The sequence below is a fragment of the Colias eurytheme genome, chromosome 29, assembly GCF_061535395.1.
Source record: "Colias eurytheme isolate Ceu_HAF_F1 chromosome 29, ilColEury1 Martin Lab GWU primary, whole genome shotgun sequence".
Taxonomy (NCBI): Eukaryota; Metazoa; Arthropoda; class Insecta; order Lepidoptera; family Pieridae; genus Colias; species Colias eurytheme.
In genome coordinates, this window is record NC_143008.1 from 3,353,979 (window position 1) to 3,381,407 (window position 27,429).

At 34.8% G+C, this 27,429-nt stretch overlaps 2 protein-coding genes across 2 annotated transcripts; one reads left to right on the plus strand and one right to left on the minus strand.

Annotated features, from left to right (window-relative positions):
* Positions 1-398: 398 nt before the first annotated feature.
* On the minus strand, positions 399-6,243 carry LOC149896146 (uncharacterized). Its single transcript, XM_090118250.1, has 4 exons — positions 6,134-6,243; positions 3,789-3,904; positions 2,280-2,708; positions 399-1,012 (listed from the first exon to the last, which is right to left on the minus strand). The coding sequence occupies exons 1-4, from the start codon at positions 6,167-6,169 to the stop codon at positions 418-420; spliced, it is 1,176 nt and encodes a 391-aa protein (XP_089974376.1). The 5' UTR covers positions 6,170-6,243; the 3' UTR covers positions 399-417.
* Positions 6,244-6,571: 328 nt separating this feature from the next.
* On the plus strand, positions 6,572-26,504 carry Cog7 (conserved oligomeric Golgi complex subunit 7). The gene is made up of 17 exons (XM_090118231.1): positions 6,572-6,715; positions 6,792-6,878; positions 7,215-7,295; positions 15,632-15,805; positions 16,435-16,581; positions 17,012-17,129; positions 18,404-18,573; positions 19,263-19,364; positions 19,552-19,681; positions 19,774-19,907; positions 20,324-20,458; positions 21,398-21,587; positions 22,217-22,378; positions 24,252-24,346; positions 24,978-25,061; positions 25,608-25,701; positions 26,201-26,504. Exons 1-17 carry the CDS (start codon positions 6,713-6,715, stop codon positions 26,299-26,301), a joined length of 2,007 nt encoding a protein of 668 aa, XP_089974357.1. The 5' UTR covers positions 6,572-6,712; the 3' UTR covers positions 26,302-26,504.
* The last annotated feature ends 925 nt before the right edge of the window (positions 26,505-27,429 follow it).

The following is a 27,429-nucleotide window of genomic DNA, read 5'->3' on the forward strand; positions in this document are numbered from 1 at the left end:
ATTGGCATCGTTGTAAACAATAAATTAAAACGACAAAAATTTGAAGCCTTTCTATATAACAATATAATAGCTGCTAAACTTTTTACTTATAAAACGCGGAGTTACCTACAATCACTGCAAGCAAAAGATACATTTTATTGTTTTTAAAAAATTAATGAATTTTGTCCGTGGTAATATAGATTTGTTCTACTACAATTATTATTCAGTAGCATAATATCCACTCGGGATATACTTCTGAAAAAATAAAAATAAAATAGCGGATTGTTAAGATTTTTTGATTTGATATTATTTCGTTTTTACAGATTTTTGAGACAGAAAGATTGTAAATGGTGGATATATTTATCGACTAGAATAATTTAGAATTTAGTTTATTAAAAGACACAAGCAATTCCCCACAGCAAATAAAACGGCAAACAATTAAAATTTACTCAATTTATTAATCATTTTCAATCGCATTTGAATATTCCGCAACCTCTCTTCATTCGACGTCGGCTTCTTTTTCGGTGCATCCTCTTCAAAACTGAGTTTATCGACTGCCTTCTTGTCCCTTTTGATTCTTTGAACCAAAGTTATTTCGAAAAACATTCGCTTACACTTCGCGCACTTATGCCTCACACCCATTTCATGAAGGCTTCCCACGATGACGTATTTCAAATTAATTTTCTTTTTTAAAAATGGCATGCACGTCTGACATATGTTAAAAACTGACTTTGACAGCTGTCTGCCGTTTGGCAGGTTGACGTCTTGCGTTTTGGCGGCAAAGTCTTCGTCGTTTATGACTACGTTTGGGTGATAATTTAACAGATGTCGAATATATTTGTGATATTTTAGTCCGCACATTTTGCAAACTGTTTTTGTGCGTGGCCGGTTAGTGCGGTGCGGATGTTTCTCCTCAACGTGTTTTGTTAGTTGCCAATGATTTCCCGCTATGTACATATCGCAAATCGTACATAGCAATGGGCGGCCTTTTTTGAACCTCATGTGTGTTGCTTCGTGTTCTATTGACTGGAATCTGAAATAAAACAAAAACTTCTTTAGGCGCGTTGAGAGTAAACTTTCAGGATCGCCTCATGGCAAAACCGCCACGTCATGTCATGGAGGCGTATTTTGTTATCTTTGACTCTTGCCAAAGAAGTTTCACTTCTGAAACGTGTGCTCATAATCATCATCATTATCAGCCTACATATTTTGTCCACTGCTGGACATAGGCCTCAGTCATGGCACGCCACTGAGCACTGACATGTGTGCCCAGCACACGTAAATTTCAATGTAATCGGTTCAGTAGTTTTTACATGAAAGAATAACAAACACTCATCAATACATCCATCCATCCTCACAAACTTGCATTTATAATATACTAGCTTAGCGTCCGCGACTTCGCCCGCTTTGTCTATACCCGGCGCGGCGAATGATGATCCCTATGACAGTTCGTCTTAGATATGATGAGTCGTGTCGATACTTTACTATTTTATAGGCAAAGGCGTGGTTTGCATTCAGCCACGTCGGTAAACATGTTTTTACAAATATTATAAAATGAATTTTTAACGTCTATTATGTTGTTGTTTTTTAGCATAGATTAAGTAGGTAAGTAAAACGAAAGTTTTCCAAAACATAAAAAAGTGCCTTATCATTTTTCTAAAAATCTTATACATATTTGATATTATCATAGGTAAGTAAATTAACGCGAACGGTAATTTATTAATTAATTATGCTGCGATCTTCTGTTCCATTCCATAGTGAATGAACTAAAGCTTAAGCATGGAAAAAATGTGAACTCGTTTCCATTATCGAGATTTGTTTATCGATACTTTCCGCACTAGTCGATAAATGCCAACGATGTAAGTTTTGTAGGACGTAAACGTAAAGTCAGATTGATATAATTTCTCGTAAATGATAAGAATTGTTATAATTCCAACGGAATATCATTGTTATGGCATAAAGCTACGTAAAAATTAATAAATGCCATTTTTAGACGCCTCCAATACGTTTCTAATTTAATGGTGACGCCATTACAAGTTTGTCTCTTGAGAATAACTGTCAGTGTCATAGGAATCATCATTCGCCGCGCCGGGTATAAAATCTAATAAATTATATACTAAAACCTTCCTCTTGAATAACTCTAGCTATTAAAAAAAAACTGCATCAAAATCCGTTGCGTAGTTTTAAAAATTTAAGCATACAAAGAGACATAGGGACAAAGAAAGCGACTTTGTTTTATACCATGTTGTGAAGTAGGATGTATTGATAATAATTAATTTAAATGGAATAATCATACTTACTTAGTAACAAATTGCTGTCTACAATATTTACACCTATACAACCCAGGCTGTATCAGCTGATCGTAATGTATTGATAAACTCGGAGGTTCGACAACTTGTAACTGTGTATCACATAGTAAAGGACTAGTTCGTATTGGCACTCTGCACACATCAGGCAATATATATTCATCTTCTTCATATTTAGGCTTAAGCCCATCTATACACGACTCGATTTTAAAAGTAAACGGCAGAAATATATCTCGATATTCTGTTTCTGGTTCTATTTTAATAGACTGTATGTTAATTATATTTTCTTTGTGTTTGTCTTGCTTGTGGTCGTTTAGTTCGTAGATGGATTGAAAGTAAAAGAGACATTCTGGGCATTGGTGGAGATCTTGCTTTATTAGAGGTATGACTATGTGGTATGTGTTGTGGATTATGCTGGCATACCTGAAACATAAATGTAAATTTTTAATATAAAATTCCATCTCCTGGAAATTTACTCAAATAAGTTTGGCAAGTGGTAGACATTTCAATAAAATTGGGAAGATTGGTCTGACAATATACCATAGAGCGGCCGTACACGGGCGGCCCGAGCAGTTAACGGCTGAGCGACGTACACGGACTGCTCAAGTCGTTGACTGCTCGAGCTGTCGACGGTTTGAAGCGGTTGCGACGGCTCGAGCAGTCCGTGTACGGCAGTGAATAAATGTTCATAGTTCACCGCGCGGTCACGGCTTCAAGCCATTGGTCAAGCCAAGCAGTCTGTGTACGGCCGCCGTTAATGTTAATACTACCATGCCTAATATATTATGGCATAGCAAAAGGAGGGTTATTAGATGACTGGGAATAAGGGACATGACAGATTAAACACCAACCCCAAAACAGTCTTATTGCATAACTGTTGTTTGAGGATGGTGAAGGAGGATGGCATTCTTAAAATAATTTAACCAGATAGAGTAAGGGCCGATTTTTCAATGCTTGGATAAAACATGCATTAAGATATTATATAGATTAACAATGTATATATGTGCATTTGTGATGAGAAAAAAAAATAAATAAATTTAATTTAATTTAAAAACATATCCGTCCAATAAAGTATTACACGATAATATTAAAATGTCACGTAAACTGTCAAATACGGGCAATTAGAATACGTTTTTAAAATGGTAGTTTTGTACATTATTCGACGCATAAGTTTTATCCAAGCATTGAAAAATCGGCCCTGAAATAACTCAAGAGTGGATATTAAATCTTCTATACTAATATTATAAAGCTGAAGAGTTTGTTTGAACGCGCTTATCTCAGGAACTACTGGGCCAATTTGAAAAATTCTTTCGGTGTTAGATAGCCCATTTATCGGGGAAGGCTAAAGGCTATATATGATCACGCTAAGACCAACAGGAGCAGAGCAATGCGGGTGAAACCGCAGAGCACAACAAGTTTTAAGATAATATCATCAACGTTTGATGTCCATGTTTCGATTCTTTTACTTGTATTCTTAAAATAATATGAATAACATATACATACCTATTATCAAATGTTCTATCACAGAATTCACACTGTATCGACAAGCCCTTTTTCCGCAGCACACTATATTCATTATCGTCTAACTTATTTACCCTTACTTGCAACATTGTGATGACCTGAAACATAAAAAACACAACATGAGACATTTTTTAATTTTCTTTGGTTTAATGATTATTCATTTTATTGTTCTGAACGACAAAAGAAAACAAAAATGTATCCCTTACATAATAAGCGTAGTATTAGACATTTTTTAATATACAATAATTTAATAATAGTTTTCTTTTTATTGTTCCGAACCATAAAAGAAAAAAAAACATAAGATCTTTTTTCTCATCAACTGAGACATCAAGCTGACATATTGAATACTCAAGTCTACTGACTCTGGAATCGGTGAAAAATTCAAACTTCTGTCAATGCTATCAATAGTTACAGCTGTTTATGCTGCAAACGTGGCATTCTACAAACTATACATTAGTGACTAAATACTGGTGGAGTTTAATAAATAAATAAATAAATGAATATTATAGGACATTATTACACAAATCGACCTAGTCCCACAGTAAGCGCAATTAAGGCTTGTGTTGTGGGTACTAGGCGACGATAAATATAATCTTCTTATATATAAAAATGAATCGCAAAATGTGTTGGTAAGCGCATAACTCGAGAACGGCTGAACCGATTTCGATAATTCTTTTTTTTATTATATTCCTTGAAGTACGAGGATGGTTCTTATGTAGAGAAAACGTAAATATGTACCACGGGCGAAGCCGGGGCGGACCGCTAGTATTTAATAAAAACATACAACCCTGTAACCCTGTATAGATAATAACAACCAGACCCAAGAACAAATAATTGAGTTCATCACACAAATATTTGCCCTGACCGGGGATCGAACTCGGGACCGTCGGCTCAGTAGGCAGTTACTTTACCACTGCGCCAACCGCGTCGTCAAAATAATAATAACTCACAAAAACTTTGCCATAAAGTATATGGTTGTTAATAAGTACATATTAACCAACCATCAAAGGGGGTGTTCAAGAATTATGTAAGTAACGCAATTTGGGGGAGGGGGGTCTCTTAAAACTTTACGATGTATGTACTAGTTCAGAGAGCGTACTACAGTATTCAGGAATATATGGACGATAAAGACCCATGGAGGGTTGTCGCGTAAAAACCACAGGACAGTTCTTTGGCATATTATGTAGTTAGATATAAGTTACATATTATGTAAATTTATTGACATTATTTTAAAAGAGCAACTAAGGAGTTTCTTGCCGATTCTTCTCCATAGATACTGCTTTCCGAATCGGTGGTAAATGTTAAAAATACTATGTAATGACGATTCGAAAGTGCTACTAAATAGTAGTCTAATTGAATAAATGAATGTTTGAGTTTGAGTTTGAGTTTGAGTTTGAGTTTTGAGTTTGATGTGTTACTGGGGTACAGAAAAAATGCTGCATACAAGAAAAAAACAGTGCGTTACAGGGGGGAAGGGGGGTTCAAAAATCTTGAAAAATTATGTTACATAATACTAGAACGCTCCCAAAGAGGAAATATGTAACATTCTTCAGATTTAAAAAAGTACATAATATTAAGAGCGTTTGGCCCCCAGCTTGGTATATTTATAGCCCATAACAACAGCGATCACAGACATACTAAGAGCACGAATTATTTTTTAAATAGATTCAGTAAATCCTGAGATTAGCATGTTCAAACATACAAGCAAAATTTTCAGCTTTATAATATTAGTATAGGTTATTGCTCTGTTTTTATAATGAAATCTAACATGATTGATATCAATCTCATAAATTCTTATAAGCATTTAATATGCATGGAAACTTTTCAGACCTTGAATAAAGATAATATAAATTATCATTGTGAATAATTATTTTTTTTTTTACTGTTAGTTTCTATTATTAGTCTGTGCTATTATTATAAAGCAGCATTCGCTTTGGCATTCGCTATAATAATATTATTTTGTTAAGAAGCTGTATGTATCTACTGGTTTTCTAGTTAGAATAAAAGAAAAGTGTCACGCGCCTAAGATCGTCCAAGCGTGATTAAAGTCGTAAATATTTAATTACAGACCATACAAAATCGATACCTACAACATGTTGCGATATTTAGAGTTTTATACCTCGATGAAGTACTTTTCTTATTAAGAACTTCAAGCTAAGCTATTAACAAAATTTGGTAACAAATAATAATATACTTACTTCGTAATAATTTAATAAATAAATTAATAATTCCACTTTATTACATTATATTACGACATTATTGCTTTCTTCATAATATTTACAATTACTCCATAATTACACAAATTACACAATACACAAAAAACTTACGACGTCATTATTATAATAAATATTGTTTATTCGCATGCGCGCAAAAGCGACGCGATGGCTCAGACAAAAGATGAATTGTCAACCATATTGTCAAGTGTCAAGTCACAACTGTGTAGTGTGTTGAAGTCACAGTCCACCAATCAGTCCACCGCCCCCTGTGACCAGAGATATGTTTATTTACCATATTTGGCCAGAGATATGTTCATCTGTGATGTTCATAATATTTAAAGTTTCTGATAATAAAGTAAAAATCGCGGCGTTTTAATGAAAAACAAATTTTGTTGAAAAATAGCTGATCAACTCAGAATAAATAAGAGATGGCAGGATTACATTATGTATTACCTGTATACTACTCTTTGATATAACGGAACTTGATCGGAACACAACCAGCCAATTTCACTGTCAAAAAACATATTGTAAAATGTCAATTGTCAAACTTTGTTTACGTTGAATGAACCGCAGCAAGAATTAAAAATATTTCCAAATTCCATTATAATTTAGTTATACACCTTTAGATTATAATTATATTTTTATAGCAAAGTATTATTAGATACCTCAAAGAGTTCTAAGTGGTTAAAAATGGTACAAAATATTACTCATGATGTTTTTTCCTAATCACTGAATGTTTTTAACTTTTTTAAACTCAAATTGTTTCCAGGATTTAAAAACATTCGCCGAAAATGACTTTAATCCCAAGGATTGGATTAACCGAGCATGGAATATCAGTGAAAATCAAGAAAAAGAGGTACTTGCACAAAATATAAATCTTATTTGGATTACTTGGCACTGCTTTATTTTACCTCCTATTTTAATGTTCAATCTATAAGTTACTAGAACATGCACTAAAATAACAAATATAAAACACATTTATTTAAACACGACTTAAGGAAGCTACAAATAAAGAAAGATCATCATTATCTGAGACTCTACAGCCACGAGTGGGCCTTGGCCTGGTCCATAATTTTCTTCCAGATCTTTCGATCCTTTGCCCAGGTTCTCCAATTTTTCACACCCATTGTTTTTAACAAAAAAATATACGGCAGAATACAAAAAAATAAATAATAATCTTTGTTAATTGCAGATATTTGTTGCAAACACAGTCACAAGGCTACAACTGTATATGAAACAGCTCAGCAACTCTTTGGATGAAACAACTACACAGGTATTGTTATTAAACATAATATTAGTCGATTATTTGCAACTAGATTTCCGCCCGTGGCTTCGCCTGTATTGTCTAAAACTGAATAAATTATATTCTAATACCTTCCTCTTGAAGAACTTTTCATATAAAAAAACGCATCAAAACCCTTGCGTACCTAGTTTTAAAGATTTAAGCATACATAGGGTCAGAGAAAGTGACTTTGTTTTATACTATGTAGTAGGGCATGCACCCGGGTTTACCCGGTTCCGAAAAACCCGGGTAAACCCGGGTTTTTTGATGATCTTGAGAACCGGGTCTGAATAGTATGAAACCCGGTTCTCCCGGTTCCGACCAGAATATTAAAATATAAAATTTTATTCATATTTTGCTGCATTATTTTAACAAATTTATTCTATCTGGCAACGTCGGACTCACGTGCATCGCGAATTTTCGTACCACGTCTCAAGCTTGGCTCTGATTGGTTGTCTAACCTTAGATGCTATAAGTTTCCTACGGTTGTAAATTACCAAAAAAAAAATTGGCTTCGAAAATTACAAAAATTAGGCTACTGAAATATTTTTATTAGATTTGTCGTGAATTTGAAAAGATTTGATTTTACTGTTTCATATAATGATCCAGTCATGTTTTTGTTTTTGGTATCAAGCTGAAATTAATATCGAGTACTCAAATCTTCGGTCCCTTGATGCTGTGAAAAAGTCAAACTCACCAACGAATCAAAAGATACAGCCGTAAATGCTGAAAATTTTCGAAAATTCCGACATTCGCATTGGACTCAAAACCTACAGGGTACTTCTCATAAACACAGAGCCTTTAAATTTGGTAACAGTAACGTCTTATAACACAGATAAAGGAAAATTTAGAAACATAAATTTTAAAGTTATAACATTATAAAAAATAGTGCCCTCGGAGCGCGAGTCCGACTCGCACTTGGCTGGTTTTTTGCTTTACAGTTTGCAGTAATCTGCCGCGATAACTAAGAATGCAGTAATCGCAAAATGGCGGTTTTGAGATAAACGCGGGAAAGACATTTTTACATATTTGAGGAAGATGTTTATATTTTATAGCCCTTGAAATCTATCAATAAAATTGGAAAAAATACAAGCTTTACAAAGATAATTATCTTATATTTCATAAATTAGTATATCCAATAATAATGCGTATTATTGCGTTTAGTTTTAGCATCAGGCCATGTGAAAATCACAGGACACTAAGTCTAAATACAGTACTTGCGCTCATTACTGCATTATGTTCTAGCACATGTTGATTACTGCGTTATTGTTTAGTATTTGATACAGGTTTTTAATGTCCGGGGCTAAGTAGATGTACACATAATATCTTCTCAGTTTTACACAGATTTAAAAAAAATGCTCTACGGTTGAAACCTACTGCGGGGATATCAAAATTAAACAATTTGTAGAAGAAAATTAAGTTTTATTATGGCAACATTTATTTTAACATCAGTTAAACTGACAAGTATATATTTATTTAATAGTAGGAACAATATTTTATTAATCTCTAAGTAGGAACAATATTTTCTATATTACCTGCTTAATTATAGACATTTTCTCAATTTATAAAATAATAATGCCTCAATCTAGTTCTAATAGTAATCAGTCTTGGGTAACTTAACAGCAAACAATTTGGTGGGTAAATACGGACGTAAACGTAAATCTTAAAAAAATAAATATCAGATACACAATATATTGCTTGAACATAATAGTTATACATTCTCAAAACAAATTACCTACATATTATATTTTTGTGTATCACTCCTAATCATATACTTTACAATACTTTAAGACATAATAGGACATAATAATAATAAAAAATGTGTTTATCTAGAAATAGACTATATGTTGTCCTATACAGTTTCATTATCTGTGTACTATTATTTAATTATCACAGAATAATGCACATTGTTACATAAAGGCATATTCATAATCCAAATATTAAAATATAAAATTTAGGTAATCAATACCCATAAAAAACTAAAATAACTCTTGTAAAAACAATAAATCTTATAAAATTAGAAAATATTCTTATTCTTGAGGCTCTCTAGTTATAGTGAGATCTACAGACTCATCGTTAACAGGGAGGTTTTCCCAAAATAACAGTCTATTAGGAGGTATTATGTTACCTAGTTTTCTTAGTATACCAGTCTTTCTCTCTTGGGTTATTCCCCTTGCGGTCTGATTTCTCTCTGGTTCGGGTATTGCATTATTTTTTATAACTTTGTTCTTCAGAAAATCTATTTCTATCATATTGTTGTCATCATGGCTCGTCCTAGCAAATAGTTTCATGCTGTTTCTGTGTACCTCGACACAAACAATATCTTTTAAATATGTTCTCTCTTCACATTTTTTCAGTTTATATTGTGAAGAGTGATCTTTGTATTTGTAGAAATCACTTATTTCCATGGGTTTAACATTAACTTTTCCTGAGTTTGCTAGCTGTACACAATCTATAAAATCCGAAAAATCATATACCTTCTTGGCTTTTTGAAGCTGGTTTTCGACTTGGTGATGAAAATTGTCTGCAGACATAAATGTATGCCCAGGTTCGAAATATTTTATTGTAATTTTAGTTGCTCTAATTATTTGGCTGTTAATTATTTGTACCAGAAAGGTGAAAAATGCCCAATTTTTATTTTGGCTAGTGCAGTTGTCTGTCCAAACAATGATTTCATCGCAATCACGTTTATTTTCAAAAAAAGACCTGTACGTACTTATAATATCTTCCTGTTTTCTGCCACATACTGCTTCATGCCATACCGCTGCAAAAGGTTTTTCTTTACTAGTCGAGCCCAAAGGCACAAAAGTTTCGTTAAACGCTATAAGTCTCGGACAGAACATTACAACTTTAAACATGTCTAGTCTGGGTAACATAATGACCTTTTGCAAATCAGCGGAGAAGTAACATTTGGAAGATTCCAAACTATTCGTAGATTGTATTACATCTTGTTGGTAATAAGATCGTGCTTTTTCAAATTTTTCACGATGGCTCTGGTAAGTAGTACAATCGGTACAATGTTCTGTATCCTTGCATGAAATTTGATGTAGTTTGAAAGTTTCACATTGTTCACACTCTTCGTTACCTAGCTGAGCAAAAGATATGTTCATATCTTTTTTTAAGAATTTCCTGTAGAGATCATATGATACCTTAAAATTAGGATTTTTTTCCATAAAATCAGCATGCATCATGGTCGCATTCAAATCACTCGGGAGGTATCTTCTATTTGGGGCATGTGCTCGCCTATAATGTGCAATAGCTGGTTTAAAACTCTCGATATGCTGTTTAATCGTTGCTCTGTCCAATTGTTTTGAATTATCATGTTTCCCGCGTCGATCCCCTTGAGCTTCAGGTAACTTTTTCAAAATGTCAAGCACACGTCTATCATTATTTTTGTGGTATCCCAGAGTCGTGAGAAAGAATATTTTACAAACCTCCTTCTTCTTATTCTCTTTTTCAAAAAAATACATATACGTGTGCTTCCGCATCATCTGGCTGTCTTTGATACGTCTTTGTACTTCTTTTTCAGTAACCAACGACTTTACATATAAACCTTGTGCTTCATAATTAAAATTCCAAAATGTTTCATTTATGCGTATGCGTTCTAATTCCGTAAAAGAAGACATGCATTTCTTAGTACAGGTTTCGTTGCATCCAGGTTTTACCGCCATTTTATCTAGCTTTTTCTTTTTCTTGTCTTTTAATCTTGTTTCTAACGTTTCCTCAAATTTGCGCCTCATTCTTGGTTTGCCTGATTTAGTTTTTTCCTGTGTAGTAACTTGTTCTGTATTATTTTCGGTCTCTATATTTACGACATGACTTGATTCAGTTGTAGGTGTTTCATAATTCAAATTGTTATTTTGGAGCTCTTCAGTCCTTTCCTGTGGAGTAACTTGTTCTGTATAATTTTCGGTCTCTATATTTTCGACATGACTGGATTCAGTTGTAGGTGTTTCATGATTCAAATTGTTATCTTGGGGCTCTTCAGTTTTTTCCTGTGTAGTAACTTGTTCTATATACTTTTCGAACTCTATATTTACGGCATGACTGGAATCAGTTGTAGGTGTTTCATGATATAAATTGTTATCTTGGGGCCTTTTGTAGAATGGTTCTTCTATTCCAAATGCTAGATCTGTTAGTGATATATCCATCAAAGAACTTGGGAAGGTTTCATCACATAACAGACTAAATGATTCATCTTTCTGATTTGAATTAAATTCTGTAGAAGTAGAAGGTTCTGTTTGACGATCCAGTTTACCCAGCACCATGTCTAACATGCTTCTTCCGCGTGAATTTTTGGCAGACATTATGAAGAGAAATGTTCTGAAATAAATATAATAAATCTACATTGATTAAGCAGGAAATATTTATAGTAATAGTAAAATTTAAGCTATATATCATCATCACACTTAGGAGCTGAGCAATAAGCAAAAATGTGTTAGAATCCGCGGGCGCCACCTAAATATTCTTATGCTTATACGTACTGTAAACTACCTAACTAATGGGAACTAGATTTATCCAATAAATACCTAAAGTTACCTATCGTTGGAAATATTAAGTACAGTCAGCATGAAAATGATCTGAAGAACAAAAATTCAATTTTATCTTAGCACTCATACCTTAGACTCACACTATTCAAATTTTTCTTAGCATTCAAAGTACCAAAAACATCTTAGCGTACGCTGTTTTTGGTACGTTGAATGCTAAGAACAATTTGAATAGTGTGAGTGCTAAGATAAAATTGAATTTTTGTTTTTCAGATCATTTTGACCACTTCGTACGCTCAGATTTTTCTGATGCTGGCTGTACCTACATATTACGATTTTAATATTTCTGTCAGATAGGTAACTTTATGTATCTTTTAGGTATACGAATATGCAAACAAAGTTATTGAAAACCTACAGAGTACCTACATATTTATACTTAGTTAGATGCATTTGTAGTCCTGTATTTTTAGGTTATAAAAAACTAAAATCTGACTTGTCACGTCAGATGATAGCTTTTTTATTTCAAGGTCATAATGCTATGTAATACATAATACAATATATATAAAGATAGACTTTAATTTATAACAACTCACCAAAATTTCGTTCCTTAAAAAAAAACAGCGCGCCGGAGCAGCACACGTGCCGCACGTCTCACTTCACGGAACGACGACGACGCACTGATTTGCTTCAACAAAACGCAGCAATGTATCGTACGGTTACGATCTCGCGAACTTTTACTACACACAAATGCAGTAATGTGGAGAACTGCGTTTTGACGTAGCAATTGGTCTACAGACACTAGAATAAAATGTTACAGTAATGGCTATTACTGCACTTTGTTTTAGGGTATTTTAACAAGAACTGCATTATTTTTTAGCACATGTTTAATACGGCGCTTTTTCTTATCATTGATATAGTTTTCATGTAAGTACTGCAAAAATCGTTAGCTAAAAAACATACTTCCGGGTACTTTTTTCATGAAATTATTTTTTTTTCATGTTAATAAACCCCTTGGGATCCCATTTCTTGCAAAAAGTAAAAATCCCAAAAATGTCGATTACTGCATTCTTTGTTATCAGGGCAGACTGTTAATGAATCAGGTTAAAGTTTATATGTGATATTATGATAACAAGGTACTTTGATAAATACCTAAAGGGAAGTATTGAAATTTTGTTTCTTTATTAATTTAATAAAATAAGACACAAGCCGCGTAAAATAAAATGCCCATTAGGTACTTTAACAGTTACTTTTGTTTAATTTCGTATTTTTTCCGAGGTATTATAAAAGAACCGGGTAACCCGGTTCTACCCGGTTCTGAGGTCGATTTGGAACCGGGTTTCAGAAACTTGGAACCGGACTCGGCTCTGCATGCCCTAGTGACACCCTGTATAAGTATCATACAACATACTTTAGGATCCCATTTAAGAAACACATTCACATGTTTTGAAAATGCTTTCTTTCACCCACTCATTCACTCAACCACCCACTCACTTAACCTACCGACTCACTCAACCCACCCACTCCCTCTACCCACCCACTCACGCTACCCATCCACTCACTCTACCCACCCACTCACACTACCCACTGACTCACACTACATACCCACTATATCTACCCACTCACTCCCTCCCTCTACCCACTCACTCACACTACCCACTCACTCCTCTACCCACTCAGTCCTCTACCCACTCACTCCTCTATCCACTCACTAACACTACCCACCGCTCACACTACCCACTCACTCCCTCTACCCACTCACTCACACTACCCACCCACTCACTCTACCCACTCACTCACACTACCTACCCACTCCCTCCTCTACCCACTCATTCCTCTACCCACCCACTCCCTCTGCCCACTCACTCCTCTACCCACTCACTCACAATACCCACCCACTCTACCCACCCGTTCTCGCTACCCACCCGCTCACACTACCCACTCACTTCCTCTACCCACTCACTCCTCTACCCACCCACTCACTACCCACTGACACACTACATACCCACTATATCTACCCACTCACTCCCTCCCTCTACACACTCACTCACACTACCCACTCACTCACAATACCCAGAGTGGGTGGGTGAGTGAGTGGGTAGTGTGAGTGAGTGGTAAGTGTGAGTGAATTACCCACCCGTTCAGGCTAGCCACCCGCTCACACTACCCACCCGCTCACACTACCCACTCACTCCTCTACCCACTCACTCCTCTACCCACTCACTCCTCTACCCACTCACACCTCTACCCACCCACTCCATCTACCCACTCATTCCTCTACCCACTCACTAGAGCATGCACCCGGGTTTACCCGGTTCCGAAAAACCCGGGTTAACATCGGTTTTTATGTTCTTGAGAACCGGGTCTGAATAGTATGAAACCCGGTTCTCCCGGTTCCGACCAAAATATTAAAATATAAAGTATTATTCATATTTTGCTGCATTATTTTAACAAATTTATTCTATCTGGCAACGTCAGAATGACGTGCATCGCGAATTTTCGTGCCACGCCTCAAGCGTGGCTCTGATTGGTTGTCTAACCTTAGATGCTATAAGTTTCCCACGGGTGTATTACTTTGAAAAGCTGTTGATTTTACTGTTTCATATAATGATCCAGTCATGTTTTTGTTTTTGGTATCAAGCTGAAATTTATATCGAATACTCAAGTCTTCGGTCAAGCATCAAGTGCTGTGAAAAAGTCAAACTCACAAGCCAACGCATCAAAAGATACAGCCGTAAATGCTGAAAATTTCCGCAAATTTCGACATTCGCATGGGACTCAAAACCTACAGGGTACTTCTCATGAACACAGAGCCTTTAAATTTGGTAAAAGTAAAGTCTTATAACACAGATAAAGGAGAAAATGTTAGAAACATAAATTTTAAAGTTACTACATTATAAAAAATAGGTTTGTGCGGAGCCCTCGGAGCGCGAGTCCGACTCGCACTTGGCCGGTTTTTTGCTTAACAGTTTATGAATAAGGAATGAATAAGGTTTAAGTTTATAATATGTGATATTATGATAACAAGGTACTTTTATAAGACTGATAAATAAAAAGAAGTATTGAAATTTTGTTTCTTTATTAATTTAATAAAATAAGACACAAGCCGCGTACAATAAAAGGCCCATCAGGTACTTTTACAGTTACCTTTGTTTAATTTCGTATTTTTTTCCGAGGTATTATAAAAGAACCGGGTAACCCGGTTCTACCCGGTTCTGAGATCAATTTGGAACCGGGTTTCAGAAACTTGGAACCGGACTCTGTTCTGCATGCCCTACTATGTAGTGATAATAAACAGCTTATTCAGATACCATTATTATTATTTTCAGGTAAATCTGTAACACTATTTAACTGCATATTATAAAACAAAGTCGCCTCCGTAGACCATCTATACCTATTGATTAAAAACACGCAATAGTCTGATTTGTAATTTTTAATAATATGTATCTCAATGAATGCTTTAGTATATAATCTGTTAAGTTTTAGACAAACCAGGTGAAGCCGCAATCTTCTATCTATATTCTATACTAATATTATAAAGTGAAAGAGTTTGTTTGAACGCGCTAATCTCAGGAACTACGGGTCCGATTTGAAAATAAAATTTTGGTGTTAGATAGCCCGTTTATCGAGGAAGGTTATAGGCTATATATCATTACGCTAAGACCAACAAACAGGAGCGGAGCCACGCGGGTGAAACCGCGGAGCGCAGCTAGTTTTTAATAGTGTGCATCTCGATGAACGAATTAGTTTATAATTGAAAGAAAATTATAGACAAAGCAGGTGAAGCCTCAGACAATAAGCAACTTAATAAAATAATCTATAAAGTATAATATTGAATTGTAGATCCTCACATCCATCCCTAGAGTGCTGCAAGACGTTCAAGGTCTACAACTCGAGGGTGCGCTACTACAACGCAAGCTGGTGACCCTGGAACAGCAGGTGGAAAGTGTGGAGGAGGAAACGGGACAGTCCATTGAGAGCTTGCAGAGGATCGATCAGTTGAAGAGTCGGTTGGAGGTTGGTGTTCATTTATTTGGGTTGAATTAAACCCTTTTTTTAACTTGTGGCATTAAATGCAATTTATAGATATTTGAAGGTATTAAGAATTGGTAAAGGTGATCATGCGAGATGAATAAAGTCTTTTTAATGGATTTTAAAGACAAATTCATTTTATTCCAGATTAATTCTCATTTCTCATTGTATTTAATAGCCAATTGTGGGTGCAATTTTGCGCTTTATATTACATATTTCTCTAAGTTAACGATTGTTTATCGAATTTATTAATTTCTCTCAACTATGCACATCACCATGGTAAGACGCAGGATGAGGCTTCGAATCCCGCATATACAGCAATTGAATAGCATGTCTGATCAAGTTTTATTGTATGCTTTAAATTCTTCCTACTAATATTATAAATGCGTAAGTTTGTGAGGATGGATGTGTATGTGTATGTTTGTTACTGTTTCACGCAAATACTTCTGAATCGATTACAATGAAATTTAGCACAGGGTAACTTGGATTAACATCAAGGATAGGTTTTATACCGGAAATCTCACAGGAACGCGAACTATGCGGGTTTCTTTTTAAACGCGGGCGAAGTCGTGGGCGGAAAGCTTGTATATTTATGAGTTAATTTTTTCTCTCAGAATGCAGCGTCAGCATTACGCGAAGCGGACAAATGGGCAGCATTAGCGACATCCTTGGAAGACATCTTGGAAGCGGGAATACCTTCGCAATTGGACAAATTGAATGAACTAGCCGATTTAGTTGTGGGCATGACGGAGAGTCTGGAGGTTAGTTATTGTTTAAACTTTTTGCATCTGATTTACCTGGAAAAAGGGTTATGTCACTTGGCAATTTTTGTTGAGTACTGACAGACTGAAAATAGTGCTTGTTTATAATTACAAAAGAAACTGTACATATATTTATTTTATAGTTTATGACCAATATCATAGCTTCTGGATAATTTGTTCTGTGTAGCTAAAATGACAGCTATAGTGACTTTTTCAGCGTTTTGAAACTGGCTCTTAGTCTATAATTTTTATGATAATTTCGAATCGCTATTTCTCTCAATTGAATTACAAGCTAAAAGTTTTTAAGTCCTAAAAACTTGAATGGACTAAAAAGTTAAGTTTATTGTATAAGTTTAATATGGTAATATTTGTTTGTTTTTTTTTTTTGTAATTTCATTTGCCTTATTTATGACTCGCCATTTTGTTACAGGTACTCAGTGATGCGCCAGACTACGAGAAAAAATGTACACAATTGGAATTATTATACAACAGATTGGAGGCGGCCATCAGTCCACCATTTATAGAAGCGCTGACACAAATGGATGCGGGTAGGTGGCAAATTAAAGAAAAAATAGGCGGGTAGTTTTATTTTTTGTGATAAATATTATTTTTTTAGTTTTAAAGGTAGAATGTTGGTGTTGAGAATAATTGTTATTTTCATGGCAATTAGGATGGTAACATAAATAAAATTACTATTGCCAATTTAATTCTAACATTGTTAAGTCAGAACAATGATTGCATTTATTTTAATTTTACACATAAATTATATGTAAAATACCTCTAGAAATTTAAAATACATTTTATTTTTGTTTCAATATATTATCTTTGATTATATTTTATCTGTGTTATCGTAGACAATATCAGTATTTTCAAGAGACATTTTATATGCGAAAAAATTTACTTATTACTGTTATATTATTGCGATTTACCATTGTAACTTATCCCATCCAATTCCTTCTTACTCTTTCCTAAACTCTATAAACAGTTCTTCTAATAAGCATCTAAAATGCTCTTGTTTCTACCCAAAGAGCGCACAACCCCCCGTGTGTGTACCCGCTCTCTATCCGACCACTTACCAATTAATATTGGTTATAATTTCCGCTACTTTCCATTCAATCTGTATTCATTTCATGTTCTATCTCCACTGAACCACAACATACAGATACAACCAGTAGGGAAACTTCATACAAACGGTTGAAAAAGCTCACACATACAAGCAAGCGTGTCTACGAGAATCGAAAGGGCAACAGATAACAAGACAATAAGAATACCCTTACGATTCTCATGAATACGCTTGCTTGTGTGCGTGAGCCATTTCAACCGTTTGTATGAAGTTTCCCTACTGGTTGTATCTCTACAGGGTGTCCCACTGTTGGTATACTAAGCCCAATTGAGGTTATAGATTTGCATACGCTAAGTACGTAAAAAATACTTAAAAAATTCCAGACGCATTTTTTTTTCAAGTAGATGAATTCTTAAAACTCTATGTGTACACCCATAACAAGCAACCCGCCCATCTTTGTCACCAGCACATGAGCTATCGTTTAATATTATGTTTTCATAGACAAAATGCTCACATTAGAGAAGCGGTATATGCCGGCTGCGCGAAGCTAGAGAAGAAAACATGGATTTTCAGGAAAAATTTAGCAAAAAATTTTTGACGTAATTTTGTTGTTTAAGTATTTTTTACGTGATCAGTGTATGCAAAACTACAAGTCTCTTCGCGCTTAGTATACCAATAGTGGGACACCCTGTATATTGTGACTGAACGTAGCATTTTAAGACGTTTTTTCTCAATTATCTTTCTGATATTGTCCCAAAGAGCGCACAACCCCCTACGTGTGCATATACCGCGGTATGTCCCGGTCTCTCTCCGCTCAACGCTGTTGGCGCCGGGCAGCAGCAGCGAGACACGTGGCCGCTTGGAGGCGGTTGGATAGTCACTCGTTGAGTGGGTTGACGAGGATGTTGGTTGGCGATGTTGGGAGACAGGTTAGTATGGGTAATATAAGCCTAAAATGACGCCAAAAAGTCTTTGAGAGATTTCTAGCTAAAAAGGGATGAATTTGCTACTTTCTTCTAGCAATTTGACAGATTTGACCTTTCTAAGTGGAATGGTTGGTAGAAAAGCGTCTGACCAGATCTAAGTAAAGGCCGCGTGGCACGTGGCTGTTTGGAGGCGGTTTGATTCGCATTCTCGGAGTGGGCTCACGAGACTGTTTAGATACAGATTAGTAGGGGATAAATGTGGACTGGGGCAAAGTTTAGGGAGATTTCTAGGTGTTGCTGGTGGGTTAAGCAATTTGACAGACTTCCTAAATAGAAATGGTTAATAGAATAGTGTCTTACCCCGTTTCGGGGACGATTCTTTTCTAGGCAAATGCTTCTGTTACCCGAGTACAAAAAGCAGGTAGAGACGCGTCTCACTGTAGGTAACATTATTATTTTAAAAATTATTATTAAAGTACATAATTTTATTAACATTGTTTGTTGTTTTTTTTTAACTACCGCATACAAAATGTTGTAATTTTAATGGAAACAAACTAATTCAGATTTTTCTAATTTGTGTATAAAAAAAATCAAATAATATAATAGGTACTGAATACTTAGTTAATAAAATAATAATAAATTAAAGTAATTTATACATAAAAGTTTTAATAAAACTGCCAATCTCATTCCAGGTCGAATGGTTAACAACGGTCTTGAAATCTGAAACACCTGTGTCAGAATTGATAAAGCTCTATACAGATTTGCTGCTATCGCTGGATCCATCACCTACTAAGGTATAGTAGTAAAACGTTATAGATCAAAATCATCTGCCTAGCCTTTTGATTCATGATGATCATGTAGTAAAGGGCCTAGGCATTTAATTAAATGGCTGATTAAGCTGATTAGCTGAAACATTGATTATAGTAATTTTTACGTAATCAATTATTCCTAATATTAAAAATGTTTATTACTTAATTTCAGATAGTAACAGCGAATTTTAAGTTATGTCAAAATGCTGAAGAAGGTATAACAATGTTAATAGATTTGAAGTTTGATATAGACGAATTTATAGACTGCATCATGAGGATTATTGACGGGTCTGCTGGGAAAGGTAAATATTATCATTTTAGAATATCCCATACTTACATATCCCATCAGTCAAAAAGTTTATGTTATAAATGATTTCACAATTTATTTTTTCAGAAAAAATATCAAATGCGACATTAAAAGAACTAGGCAAAGTTGCGTACGCGCCGCTCCGTGAACTGATGCCGAACTACACAGAACTGCAAACGCAATTGTTTTTGGCATATTTGAACGATCCGCAGTTGAAACAGGTATAAACAATAAGCTTCTTAAAGAAAAACCCGCATTATTCCCGCTCCCGTGGGATTTCCGATATAAAACTTATCCTATAATTTTTCTCGAGCTTCATCCGAATCGGTACATCAGTTTTTGCGTGAAGTAGGATAATGTATAGAATTTGAAATGTTTTTTATTATTGAAGTGAAACTTCTTTATCGGGGTTGGAAAAAAATTTACTGTAACATTTTTTCGTTACGCGTGACCTTTTTTCGTTACGCTCCATCTTTGATTCGACGTACTTCTGTAAAGTTGCTTATAGTAAAAGCTGTCATAAAGAAGTTTCACTTCTTACGTGTGTAAACTAGTACACGCACACATTTTTATTTTTGTAATAAAACAAAACTCCGACGTCCGACTCGCGCTTGACCGATTTTTTTTTTCTTTTTAGGAGAACCTTCTAGATTATTCTAGAGCGATACAGTTTATAGCCGAAAGAAGTGAAGCGTGGTTGAATTCAGCTTATTTGAGAGGCGAAAAAATTGCTGGAGACGCTATACAAGCATATTATACGCCTGCTATGGAGGTTAGTACCTTATGTACCAGGTTTTGCTTGTAATTATCTTAAATTTATTATTTTGTTTGTATGTCTGAATCTATACTTAAAACTATAAAGCTTGTTTGTTTGAGCGCGCTAATCTCAGGAACTACTGGTCCGATTTAAAAAAAATCTTTTGGTGTTAGATAGCCCATTTATCGAGGAAGGTTATAGGCTATATATCATCACGCTAAGAGCGTAGACGCACTATGCGGGTAGCCGCATTGCGGGTAGCCGTCCGGCTGACCGCAAGCACAATTATGTACGTAATATTCATTTCTATGCGCACTGTGCGGTCTGCGGTTGCGTACATAATTGTGCTTGCGGTCAGCCGGACGGCTACCCGCAATGCGGCTACCCGCATAGTGCGTATAGGCTCTAAGGCCAACAGAAGCGGGGCCATGCGGGTGAAACCGCGGAGCGCAGCTAGCTAGGGTCTTATGGACTGAGTGTAAAGATGTTTTTTGTGTTTGTGAACAATATATTTTGAGGAATTTTTGTTCACTGTTTTCGGTTTTGTTCGGTTTAAGAGTTTTTAAAATTATTTAAATTTTACTATTCCGGTTTATGATTAGTTATGTACTTAAATAAGAAGTTATTTGAACGTTATTAAAAAATAATTGATAGCTGACAAATATAATATACTAGCTTCCGCCTGCGGCTTCGCCCGCGTGGTGTTTTGATAAAAGGTAGCCTATGTTCTTTCTCAGGGTCTAAAGATTGTCTGTGCCAAATATCATCAAAATCGGTTGAGAGGTTTAAGCGGGAAAGCGTAACAGACAGACAGAGAGAGTTTCTTTCGCATTTATAATATTAGTGGGGATTTCATATAAAATAGGTTGTTTTAAAATTTATTAGGACTTCTATAATTATTAATTATTATAAACAAGAAAAGGGAAATTTTTAAACCTTATTATTTTCTTTCAGACGTACATAACAGCAATTTTAAACTTAATAACGACACACACACGGCACATAGAAGCTACATTCCTCAGTTTATCAGCGCGAGGTCAGCATGAGGGAGTTCTCAGCGAGGGTTTCTCAGCATCACTGATACTGGAGACAGCCACTGGGATATTAGTTGATTTGCTGGTGGAAAGGACAGCGGGTGGGATCGGTATGGGATTGTGTTATCAGCATGTGATTGTTTTCAGCGTGGGTTTCTCAGCGTCATTCGATTATCTAAAACTCGGGGAAACTCAGTTTAATGAAAACAATATTACATTATTGAAATTTTAATTGAAAAAGCTAGTCTCCAGCCCCCCTAGTCAAGTGGCTTTCTGTTAGCGTAGCGTTCAATAGAATAGACTACGAATGTATGAGATTGACGTAACCTGTAGATACGTTTATCTACAGCCTACGTCAATCTCATACATTCGTAGTCTATTCTATTGAACGCTACGCTAACAGAAAGCCACTTGACTAGGGGGGCTGATTAGGACTAGATCAAATTTGATTTTGATAAAAGGTCTAAATTATCTATAGGCCCTGGAGGGGAAGTATTTAAAATACTGGAGATTTTTTTTTCTGAAAAAAAGAAAACATTCCCTTATTTTTTTTTTAAATAGAACTGCATTTAAAGTTCATTGCAAATTTATTTACCCTGCCCATTAAAATTTTAATCTAAAAGCATCCAATTATTTCACCACCACACATACATATTCCAATATTCGTTTTTATTTTTAGATAACATTGAATTTTCTTTAACAATTATATTCTAATAATATTTTATTTTTTTCATTCCAGAGAAAGAAGACGCCCACCCACTCTACGATTTGTTCTCTATACTGGACCAAGACCCCCGCGATATTAGCGCTTCGCCCTCACTCGCAGGGCTCCGCAGGGCACGAGACACTTTGAAAGCCCTAGCTAGAACGATTTTGAGACACCCTGTAGATGTGCAATTGGGTGAGTGTATTTTATAGTAGTGAGTTAGTTGTAAAGGTATAAATGAGTTTGTACTAAAGTAGTGAGTTAGTTTTGGTGTATTTTTAATAATGTAATAACTAAGTTATTAAATACTAGATATCCGCTCGCGGCTTCGCCCGCTTTGTCTAAAACCTAATAAATTATACAGGGTGTCCCCTAAGTAGTGGACCAACAATAATAGTGGGTTCAAGTATCGTCTATGATTGGCCAGAAACAATACAAAAGAATTCCAGCGCGCGCCCATAAAGGCAATAATTCTCGGAATAACTTAATGAGTTGACTACCTGATAATTTCTAATTTGAATGTTGTACGCCAATTTAACATTTTTTTAAATACTTTATACCACACAATTATACCTTTTTGTAATTTGTATGAGATGTAGAAGTTTTTAAAATAAAGTTCCACAGTGTAACCATACATTTTTTTTACACCAGCTTTGTTCAAACTTCAGTCCGTAAATTTGTAAAACGTAAAATTTTACCTATTTTTTGGTCTAATTATGTTGTTGTTGTTAATTATGCTTGAGTATCATTTTAATTAGGAAGACTTATGTATTCTTAACAACCTTGAACAAAAAAATAAGAATAAAATAAAAACAGAAATGGTAAAAGTTCATATTAAGCTTATGTGGATGATATTTTTATCAAATTTTGAAAATAATGCATAAATCAAAAACTTTATGATTTAGGACAATAAATTTTAGTATTTTTGTTAGATAATAAGTCCCTCTACTCCCCATAACCCGTTGGTCCACTACTTACGGGACACCCTGTATACTAAAACCTTCCTCGAGAATCACTCTATCTATTAAAAAAGAGCATGTGTGCCGAGCACACGTGTCAGAAGTGAAATTTTTGCAAGATTCAAAGATACCAAAATCGTTACCTTACTCCATGACGTGACGGTATAGCCATGACGCGACCTTGTAATTTCTTACTCTACGCGCCTAAAGAAGTTTCATTTTAATAAATATAATTTTGAACACCCTCTATTATTCTGTAGATGTGTAACCTAATTGAAGTTAATGTGTTTCTTGTTAATAAGTAAATTTTATAGTTAGAGGATTTTTACTAGGGATGTAACGATACATGATTTTGCCGATACGATACCGATACCGATATTTGTAATCAAATATCGGCGATACCGATACCGATATCGATGGCTTGGTAGAAAAATAAATAGTGAATTATGCATAAATGTTACCAACATTTAACAGAGACTCAACTGTAAATCGTTATCTTTTAAATAACAATGCCAAATCAAAAAACAAGAAAACCATTTATTTTAGTATTATTATTTTGCAAAGTCAGATAAACTTTAAGTTATACACATACAATCAGTTCCTAATAAAAGTTTACTATTGGTAGAGTTTTTTCAAAAAACAAAGTGCGCACGCGCGGGCGGCCTCCCGCATCGTTCATTGGGCGCGGTTTTTTGAATTGTTTGATATCGGTATCGGTTGTTTTATAATCGGTGATACCGATATATCGGCTTGCCGATTATATCGGCCGATATATTGGTATCGGTATCGTTACATCCCTAATTTTTACACAACCTGTAGATGTGCAATTACAATTAGGTCAGTATGTTTTAAAGCTTTATACTATTTAATGAATTAGCTTCATAGATAAAGCCTTTTTACAGCCTCTAGTTTATTTCATATAAAAAAAAACATGTGAAAAGTGTGTGTTAAGTTTTCACTTTTTATACATGTGCTAGTTTAAGAGATAATGAATTTTAAACACCCTGTAGATAGGCAATTGGATGACTGTCCTAAACGCTGTATAACGTAGTAAGTATGTAGTTTAAACAGTAAAAATCGTTTTAATATTAAATGTATTATGTTCACAGATAAAATACCACAACTAACAGTGTGGTATAACAACGACGCTCTTTCCACTGATCTGCCAGATTTCGCGTTGTCACCACAAGAATATATTACTGAGGTAAGTTTTAATACAGATTTTCTATAGAATAATCGTAAATTTAGTAAAAAAAACGTGTGTGCTAAGCACACGTGTCAGAAGTGAAACTTCTTTGGCAAGTTTAAAAAACATCAAAATCGTCGCCATACTCCATGACGTGACGGTATTGCTATCACGCCACCTTGAAATTTTACTCTCCAAAAAAACGCTATAATCATAGAATCAACTAAAAGAAAAATTTTTTTTTTATTTATACAGGACAATAAGACAAACTTTACTACAACAATTATTATATTGTCACCGATCCTTGATAAGTGTACAAAGTTTGAATTAAATCTGTCCGTTTAAAGTTCAGTTTCGCTAATAAAAGCGTGTTGATAAAAAATTAAAAATGTTTATTTATATTTATTAGAAAACGATATTTTTATATTGACTGTTTTTATATCGACTTTTTCGAAGTGAAACTTCTAGGCGCGTTGAGAATAAAAGTTCAAAGTCATGGCAATACCGTCACGTCATGGAGTAAAGCGACGATTTTGGTATCTTTGAATCTTGCCAAAGAAGTTTCACTTCTGACACGTGTGCTCGGCACACACTCTCTTTTTTTAATCTATGAATTTGTAAAATTAAAATGTGTTTTATTTATTTTTAGATTGGACAATATTTGATGACTCTACCTCAACATTTGGAATTACATTTGTCGGAGAAGCAAGCACCGTGGCATTTCTTATCTGAGGTTTGTATGTTGTTAATTATAATAATAAATTATTTATTTAATGTATATCTTTGTTGTTTTCAGTTTGGTACGATAAATTGAAAAGCTATAGACTGTGATTTTAAAAGATTTTTTAAGAAATTATCACAAATATTACTGCTTGAAAACTTATAAAAAAATCTTTGTTATTTTATATCCACATCTGTCATAATTATTATTCAAATAAACAAAGATATTTTATTTCTCTTTAAAAGCCATTGGTTGACAAAAGAAAAACTAATTGCAAAAAAAAAAGACGGGTTGCACTCCGGGAGTGCCGGCAGAAGTGAAAACTTGATTATTAACGTTCAGCATGTTTATATATTTTGGAATGGTATCCGTCTTACGCCTTTTCGATCAGGTCACGTGTCCTGACGCGAGTTTAAGATTTTATACCCATTACAGAAAAAGTGCTCAACGCCGGTAAAGAAGTTTTCACTTCAACAACGAAAGACGTTTCTTATTTTTTAAGATATTTGTATATTGTTAAAAATGTTTTTTTTTACCAACTACCCTCATATCTATCAGGTATGCACGCACACATGTGAAATGTATGCTGAGAAAATCATCAACATTCGCAACATGGACCCTCTTGGTACCAAACGGTGTTTAACAGATATAGGTATGTATTTTTGTTTGTTTGTATATTTGTATATCTAAACTAATATGTGTTACTAGATTTCCGTGTTTTCAAAGAAAAACCCGCATAGTTCCCGTTCCCGTGGGATTTCCGGGATAAAACCTATCCTATGTGTTAATCCAAGTAGCCCTCTATATGTGTGCTAAATTTCATTGTAATCGGTTCGGTAGTATTTGCGTGAAAGAGTAACAAAGATATGCACACACACATCCATATATAATATTAGTAGGCTAGATTTTCGTCCGCGGCTTCGCCCGCTTTGTCTAAAACCTAAATTATATACTAAAACCTTCCTCTTGAATCATCTCTATCTATTAAAAAACTGCATCAAAATCCGGGACATAGGGACAGAGAAAGCGACTTTGTTTTATACTATGTAGTGATTATAGTGGGGACTACGAACACAAAATCATCAACCAATTAAAAAAAAACAGTACAAAATAGGATTTTTTAAATATGTTTTAATTTATTTTATTTACAGTATACTTATCGAGTGTAGTAGAAGATTTGGGTACAAATGTGACGCCGGCTTTGAAGAATTTAGAGAAATCCTTGCGAGCAGCTACTAGCGGTCAACATTAAATATTATTATTATACAAAACTGCTGTGGTGATTTCGATGGAACTTTGTGGACTGATAGCTGGTTTAAAATAATGTGACTTGTATATGATCTAAGAGAAGTATTCGAACGTTATTGTAATTAAAGAATTATGTTATTAATTTAATTATGTACAATTGTTTTATTTGTTTGTTAAAATAAGTACATAATAAATAATTCATATTTATTATTGTTTTTTTTTAATTGATCCTATTTTTTCCTTCTAGATTACTAGCTAGCAGTTTATGCCAATTTCACCTATTTTCCTGGAAGGAACCAATAAAAACCAATACATTTTTTTTCTTTTCTATTTTCGAAGTGAAATTTCGTGTCCCTTCGTCCAGCATACTCACCATGGAATCCTGATATTTCATGAATGTCAAATAACTGTTCTGAAATAGTGCTAAATAGTGCCCAAAGGAAAAAAATAGTGCTCTTGTACTTGCGAAGTTATAGCCATAGTTCGATGAGTATGCTGGACGAAGGTTTCGCCCAGCATACTCACCTCCGTCCGGAGAATCTGTATACGCTTCAAACATAATTCATACTTCAAAAAATAGTTCCCAAATAGTGCCAAACGGTGCCCAAAAAGAAAAAACAGTGCTCGAATAACTTCGGAGTTACAGGCTTCGTTCAGTGAGTATGCGCCCAGCATACTCACCTCAGTGCGCGAATATCGAACGAGCTATAGGTACAATTTACGTCTCAAAAAATTGTGCTTGAAATAGTGCCCAATATCAGTCCAATTTTTGCTTGACTTTTGACCTAGAAAACCATTAAATTTGATTGTAAACTTCTACACACACGAAGGGACACGAAATTTCTTAAGCGTGTTGAGTAATTGAATTTTTACTCAACACGCTTAAGAAATTTCAATCGCGTCATGGAAATACCGTCACGTGACTCACGTCATGATTTTGTTATCTTTGAATCTTGCCAAAACAGTTTCACTTCTGACACGTGTGCTCGGCCACACGCAATTTTTTTGGGCCTATGACTTATGTTATTTAGGATCCAAGGGATATTTATGATTCAGGTTAAAATAAAAAAAAAAATTTGGTTTAAAATTTTTAATATCACAAGGATAACTAAATTTATTTCCTTATATCTTA

Bases quoted from the DNA above. Each gene is read 5' to 3' on its own strand.
- LOC149896146 (XM_090118250.1), bottom strand. From the start codon at position 6,169: ATGCGAATAAACAATATTTATTATAATAATGACGTC. The intron at 3,905-6,133 runs GTAAGTTTTTTG...TTTATGTTTCAG, and splicing joins TTTATTATAATAATGACGTC to GTCATCACAATGTTGCAAGT. The intron at 1,013-2,279 runs GTAAGTATGATT...GTTTTATTTCAG, and splicing joins AGACAGCAATTTGTTACTAA to ATTCCAGTCAATAGAACACG.
- Cog7 (XM_090118231.1), top strand. The intron at 6,879-7,214 runs GTACTTGCACAA...TGTTAATTGCAG, and splicing joins GTGAAAATCAAGAAAAAGAG to ATATTTGTTGCAAACACAGT. The intron at 25,062-25,607 runs GTTTGTATGTTG...CATATCTATCAG, and splicing joins CGTGGCATTTCTTATCTGAG to GTATGCACGCACACATGTGA.